Here is a 6,065-nt window from a genome sequence, read left to right as displayed (position 1 = left end):
ATGTGTGTGTGTGTGTGAAGGGGGGGGCCGGGGGGGGCGCGCTGGCAGGTGGGGAGGCGGGGAGGCCAGCAGGCACAGCACGTGGCAGCTGGCAGCGCCTACAAGTAGCAGGCGGGTCTTGCCAGCCGCGGGTGCTCGGCAGCTGCCCGCAAGCTGCCAGCTCACGTAGAAGTCGTCGCTGATTCTCCCCAGGTTGGTGTCCCGCATGTTGTACAGGTTCTCTGCGGTGCAATGGGCAGTACAGATTGGGGAAAGTTAAGAAAGTACCAGTGGGAGACTTCAGTGGCCCGCTCACATGCTGCTACTGCACAGCTGGCTGGCCTGCACGGATGCCCGCCCGGCCTACGATGCCAGCCACGGCGCTGCCTCAGGCCAAGGCCCTGCCACACCACCAGTCAGCACAGCGCGCACAGCGCGCGCAGCCTGGGCCGGACTGTGCTGCTCACCCGTGCTGCCGCACATGCAGTTGATGACAGCGCTGCCAAAGGCAGCGGCGGCGGAGTCCTCCAGGCTGGCATGATAGGCGGCTGCCAGGGCGGGCCCTCCCAGCTCGGTGGCGGTGCCTGCAGGGGGAGCCGGCTCCAGCCAGGCGGGCGAGCCAGGGGCATCGCATGCACAGTAGTTCCTTTTCAAACATGCCGGGGACAGGCAGCAAGCCACGCTTCCAGCAGGCCGCAAGCGCCCGCGCGATTGGCGCTGGCTGGCGGTGTGCATTGCAGCACTGGCTGTGGCCGCTGGCGCCGCCGCTGGCGCCGCCGTGCCCCCGCAACAGCAGTGGTGAGGGCCGGGCCTGGGGCCCAGCCCACTCACCCGCGTGCCCCACCAGCCCCTGCCGTCCACCTTGATGCCATCCGCGCCGCAGCCTGAAAGGGAAGAAAGAAAGAAGAAAGAATGGAAGAAAACGCCCTTGGGCGTGAATAGGTAAGCCAGCTGGGCAGGACTGCAGGCCTTTCACCGGCTACCCAGCCTGCATGGGAGGCTCGGCCCTGACGGATGACCATGCATGTCACACATGCACGGTGCAAGCTTTTTGCTCAAGCGTGCCGCCTGCCGCCTGCGCCCTCACTGGAGACAGCCCCAACTAGCGCCACACACACACACACACACACACGCAGTCCCTCTCTTGCTGCCCGTCCACTCCCAGCAGGGGCCCTTTCAGCTCACTCCTAAGGTAGGCGTGCATGTCTGCGTGCAGGTGGCGCGGGCTGCGCGCCAGGCCCACCCCACCCAGCGTGCTCTGCACCCACGCATAGCTGGGGTCGATTTCCAGCGTGCCGGGGGTGGGCCGCGGATGCACCACCTGTAGAGAAGGCGGAGGACGACGGACTGGCTGGCGAAAATGAGGAGTTGGCTTGGCGGCCGGCCCAGCAGTCGGTGAAGCACTGGTGGAGGCTCGCCGCCGCCGCGCCACCACCACGGCGCCACTGCCACACCACCACCACCTCGCCACGGCGCCACCGCCTCACACACCTTGGCTCCGTACTTGCCCATCTCCCCGTCCGGCATGACCCCCGCCCAGAAGCCAGCCAGCGCGTGCCACATGTACACGTACCGCAGGCCGTACCGCTGCTTCAGGTGGGCCACCACCCGCGCCAGGCCGTCGCTCGACGCGCAGCCACTCTGCAGGCCACACGTGCGGGCAAGGCGAGGGCAGGGCTGCCAGTGACAGGGTGGTGGGGGAAGACACAGGGCTGGGGCAACGCAGGCGCGCCAGCAGAGGACCGCGAGCTGCTGCGCTGCTCAGCAGGACCCATTGTGCAGCATCAGGCAGCTGCCAGCCCCTCCCTCGCCGCCTTCTATCATGATCTTCAGAGAGCTTACGTTGAGGTCCCCGCTGTCGGGCCCCGCCGCTGCGGAGCAGAACTTGGCGTTGGCCTGGACAGAGGCCAGGCGCCGTGTGTGCTCGGTGGAGCAGGCGTAGAAGCGCAGCAGCGTGGGGCGTAGCATGCAGGTGGCGGCGGCGGTGAAGGTGCGGAAGCGCCAGCTGTCTGCAGGAGGGAGTGGGCCAGGGACGGTGGCTGTCAGCAGAGCTCGCTAGCTGAACAGCCAGGGGGGAGCTGCTGAAAGCCCAGAACCTAGCAGGCAGTCCTGCCGACGCAGCTGGGGCAGGGGAGTAGCTGCTGAAAGCGCAAAATCCAGCAGGCAGGCCTGCCGCCGCACCCGAAGGCGCCCGATCCAGCCAGGCCTTGAGCATGCGCAGCACGGCGGCTTCGGTGCGGCAGAAGCGGTCCCGCAGGGAGCTGCTTTGGCGTCAAGCACAGGGGGCAGGCGCAGGCGCAGGCGACACGGTGGCTTGTCAGATGCAAGCGGGTCCAGGCAGCAGCAGAACAAGCGCCACACAGCCAGCAGAAAGGAAGGAAGGAGGGAAGAAGAAGACCCGGATCGGGAGGCTCGGAGCGTCTCCGAGCCAGCAGGGTGGAATCGCTATTGATGAGGCGCCCACCTGAAGAGGGTCCCGGCCTGCAGCGGCGCCGCCACCGCCTCATCCCCCTCCCTGTCTTCAGGCTCGGCCGCTGCCGGCTCCAGGGCGCACGGCTCTCCAACCACCGGCCCCGCTACCGGGACGCCTCCCGCCAGGTCCAGCGGCGGCGGGCGCACGGCGGCGATGGGCGGCAGGCCCTTTGGGGCCCGCACGGGGCTGAATGTGGTGCCCTCGCTGCCGCGGCTGTTTGACGCCTCAGCTGCGTTGCCGCCCATCGCAGAGCCACCCGGCAGGGCAGCAGGCAGGCTCTCCCAAGGCTCCAGCTGCTCCTGGGAGCTGGCAGGTGCGTGCCGCGGCCCCAGCAGCGGCGACAGCTTGAGCGGGCGGGGCGACAGTAGCGCCGCGGAGCGGGACGGGGTGTGGGCGAAGGGGTTGGCGGCGGCGGCGGCCTGGCGCGGCGTCAGGGCCCGAGGGGTGAAGCTGCGAGGCAGGGGGGGAGGTGGTGTGCAACTCACAACTGCGCTGAACGCCCATTGACAACAGCAAGCAGTTCACGCTGCCTCGAAAGAACAGACCAGAAGCCTCCCGGCACAAGCCCTGTCCCACCCTGCTGCTGGCCGGGCTGACAGCAGCACCCAGGCATGCCTCCAGAATCCCGCTGCCAGCTGCCACTGGCAGCAGCGCGCCGCAGGAAGAGGGAAGTGCGGCAGCCCACCTCAGAATCTCGTCTTCCTCCTGGTTCACAGAGTGCCTCGTGTTGGTCTCCCGCTCATCTGCACAGGCAGGCAGTCAACACCTCAGGGGGGTTCATGGCAAGGCAGCACATCCGGATGCCGGAGCGCAGACAACCACCCTGCCTGGCCAGCCCAGCCCACTAGGGCCGCAGTATGCATGTATGCAGCCCCAGCAGCCACACGCATGCTGTGATGCCAAAGTGCGGCAGGTCGGATCGGAGCCGCAGCGCGCACCTGCGGGGCCGATGACCAGATCCACCACAGCATCCTCCAGCTCCACCTCGCTCTGGAGGAGGGCAGGAGGGCAGGGAAAGAAGCATGTGGGTCGAGATAGTGGGAGGAGCAGTGGCAGGGGAGGTGATTGAACTGGGCAGGCGCCATCATAGTGGAGCTGGTGGGGGGGGGCTGGGCATCACCTGGGTGTGCGGTATGCTGACCTGGCCCACCAGGTGGCGCTGGGCAGCTGCGGGGAAGGTCGCCAAGGGCAGGGGCAGGAACAGCACCGATCGTCAGGGGGCAAGCTGGGAGCGGCTCCATGCGCGCGGTAAATGCAATCGACGGGCAGCTGCACGGCAGGTTCCCGCCCACCCAAGGCGCGGTACGGAAGGTCCACGTCGGTGCGCTGCCAGCCGTCGTCGATGATGAGAAGCTGAGCGGGCACGCCGCCAGCCTGCGCGGCGTGGACGTTGGAAGGGCAATTGCTCGGGGAGCGAGGCGCGCTTGCGCATGGTGTGCCCTCAAGCGGCGGCAGGCAGCTAGCCATGCATGTGCCTGGCAGCTGGCAGGCAGGTGGGGGCTTGCCTGCAGCGACTTGAGGCCTTCAGCGATGCCGGCTGCACTGACCATGGAGTAGAAGCTGCGGGAAGAAAGGAGGGAAGCAAGACACATGGAAATCAAGAAAATAAGGTGCTGGGCCAGGAATGGCAAGCCGGCAGCGCTGGAGGAGGGAACAGCGGCTGGGGGATGCGAGGAGAGGCACGGGGGCGGGCAGCCGGGCAGCCGGCTGTTTGGCATAAACAAACGCTCGTCAAAAAAGAAACGTACGCGTCCCAGGTGCACCACCCAAACACGTCCGCAGCCGGCGGCACAGCCTTGTCAGCCCTGGGCCGCGCCGTGCCTGCAGGCGTCAGCCAGTGCGGCAGGGAGCAGCGGGTTGCTGAAAGGCTTGGCACCAGCTTCCCACGGCACATGCTGGCAGTGGCAGCAGCGGTGGCAGCAGCAATCCCAGTTTCGGTGTCAGAAGAAACCGCAAGCGCATGCTTGGACCCTGGCAGCAAGCCCAGGCACACACCGGACAGGCGCGCCGCCACTCGCACACCACGCTGCACCAGCTCAAACGGGTCGCTGCCCGCGGCCGCCAGCAGCGCCGAGGGCCATGCGGCGGCTGCCACCATGGGCGAGCCGCTCTCCATGCGGAGAACCAGGGAGTCCCCCTGCGCCCGGGACCTGCAGGCAGGAGGCGGCAGGCGGCATCGAGCGCGGCTGACGAGGCTGGTGGCCGCAGGTGGTCAGCAGGCAGCGGTGGTGTGGTGTGCGGCATCCCACACAAAAGGCCATGCCCAGGCAGCCAAAGGCGGGGAGATGCCACCCCTCCCTCCGTTGTCGGCACAAGGATGGCTGGAGCGATATGCTGCACCTGCAAGGCGCGCCACCCACCTGGGCGGCCGCAGCGTGCCGCGGAACCGGCCGCCGTCGATGAGCGGCAGCAGGAGCGCGTAGCAGGCGGCGCCGGCCCGGGGCGCAGCCGCAGCAGCGGCGGCGGGGTCAGGAGCGGCGGGCGTGCCCTCCTCCCCAGCGGCGGCGGCGGCGGCAGCGCTGCTGTCCAGCTCCAGAAGCAGGAACTGAGTCTCCACCTGCAGCATGAAGCGGGACGCGGGGCCATGGTGAGCAGCAGCAGGGTGGAAAGCGAATGTGCCTCACACGGCATGGTGCAGGTTAAGGCGGAGGTGTGCCAAATGGCAAGCGAGACCTGCAGCCTGCCCAGCCCCCGCACCGGCACTTGAGAGGCGGTGCAGCCCCAGCGGGGAGACATCCAGTAGAGGGAGGTCTTGGGCAGCGCCAGGAAGCGGCGGCAGCGCAGCTGCAGGCGGGCGCAAGGCGGGGGCGGCGGCGAGCGGCCGCGAGGTTCCTTGCGGGCGCTCTGGCTGCCTTGGACTGCCTTGGACCGCTGCTAATGATGTCTGAGGGCAGCAGGCGGCCGTTGGCAGGCATGCTGGCAGCATCCTGGCGGGCCCCTGCCCTCTGCCAGCCCACCTGGCCCAGTGCAACGTCAGCCATTGCTGTGGGGCGTCCCAGGGACCCGCTGGCCAAACCCAGCACCAGCGTGCCAGACTCCTCCTGGCGAACGGTCAGGCCGGTGTCTGGCAGGCCGCTGAGCAGCGGGGAGGCCGCTTGGGGGCCTGCCCGGACCGTCAGCTGCCGCCCATGCACCTGCAGGGCCAGGGCAGGCGGCGGCGGGGCTGCCCAGGCGGCGGCGGCCGCGGTGGCATCAGGAGCGCCTGCTGCGGCGTCTCCGTCTGGCTGATCCATATCGGGCGTATATATTGTGCCGGATGGCTGCAGGGAGGGGCGTTTTTGACGTATGTGGCCACGCCACAGGGCCCTGCTGGCCCTGCTGAGGTGCTGCCCCAGCACGTCTCGGAAAGTGTCGTTTCGCTGCTGGCATTGAAGCGGAATGGCAGGGCTCCGTCCATCGCGCACCAAACCCTGCCCCTCGCAATGCCCCCGCACGAGCCGCCAGCAGAGGCCGCGCCTGGCCGAGAGGGCAGCCCCAGCCCAGCACCCGGCCCCAGCGGCGCTCACAGTGAGGTGCTGATCAGCACAAGTGAGTAGGCGCACGCCGCAGGGCAGCCAGGCCGCCGCCGCTCGGCTGTCCCGCCACCGCCAGCTGGCTGCCAGCCCTCTGGGGC

The 6,065-nt window shown here is 68.7% G+C and overlaps 2 protein-coding genes across 2 annotated transcripts in view; one reads left to right on the top strand and one right to left on the bottom strand.

The window, feature by feature from the left end:
* Positions 1 to 5,685, bottom strand: part of CHLNCDRAFT_136344 (hypothetical protein) — a gene marked incomplete at both ends in the record, with an annotated part of 8,124 nt that extends 2,439 nt beyond the window's left edge. Inside the window, 18 exons of the mRNA XM_005845677.1 lie at positions 103 to 221; positions 447 to 563; positions 807 to 863; positions 1,165 to 1,300; positions 1,471 to 1,620; positions 1,822 to 1,988; positions 2,161 to 2,243; positions 2,444 to 2,902; positions 3,138 to 3,195; positions 3,391 to 3,442; positions 3,573 to 3,619; positions 3,745 to 3,857; positions 3,968 to 4,012; positions 4,201 to 4,273; positions 4,448 to 4,602; positions 4,813 to 5,009; positions 5,126 to 5,236; positions 5,410 to 5,685. Coding sequence (XP_005845739.1) covers positions 103 to 221; positions 447 to 563; positions 807 to 863; positions 1,165 to 1,300; positions 1,471 to 1,620; positions 1,822 to 1,988; positions 2,161 to 2,243; positions 2,444 to 2,902; positions 3,138 to 3,195; positions 3,391 to 3,442; positions 3,573 to 3,619; positions 3,745 to 3,857; positions 3,968 to 4,012; positions 4,201 to 4,273; positions 4,448 to 4,602; positions 4,813 to 5,009; positions 5,126 to 5,236; positions 5,410 to 5,685 — 2,415 coding nt within the window. The remainder of the gene's footprint in view (positions 1 to 102; positions 222 to 446; positions 564 to 806; positions 864 to 1,164; positions 1,301 to 1,470; positions 1,621 to 1,821; positions 1,989 to 2,160; positions 2,244 to 2,443; positions 2,903 to 3,137; positions 3,196 to 3,390; positions 3,443 to 3,572; positions 3,620 to 3,744; positions 3,858 to 3,967; positions 4,013 to 4,200; positions 4,274 to 4,447; positions 4,603 to 4,812; positions 5,010 to 5,125; positions 5,237 to 5,409) is intronic.
* A 149-nt stretch (positions 5,686 to 5,834) lies between these two features.
* Positions 5,835 to 6,065, top strand: part of CHLNCDRAFT_59729 (hypothetical protein) — a 2,656-nt gene continuing 2,425 nt past the window's right edge. The window contains exon 1 of the mRNA XM_005845789.1: positions 5,835 to 5,980. Within this exon, the coding sequence (XP_005845851.1) occupies positions 5,875 to 5,980 (106 nt within the window). The 5' untranslated portion in view covers positions 5,835 to 5,874. The remainder of the gene's footprint in view (positions 5,981 to 6,065) is intronic.

The sequence above is a fragment of the Chlorella variabilis genome (genome assembly GCF_000147415.1).
Source record: "Chlorella variabilis unplaced genomic scaffold CHLNCscaffold_16, whole genome shotgun sequence".
In the NCBI taxonomy this organism is placed as follows: Eukaryota; Viridiplantae; Chlorophyta; class Trebouxiophyceae; order Chlorellales; family Chlorellaceae; genus Chlorella; species Chlorella variabilis.
Note: the sequence above shows the minus strand (reverse complement) of the source record. Positions and strands in the feature narration are given on the sequence as shown.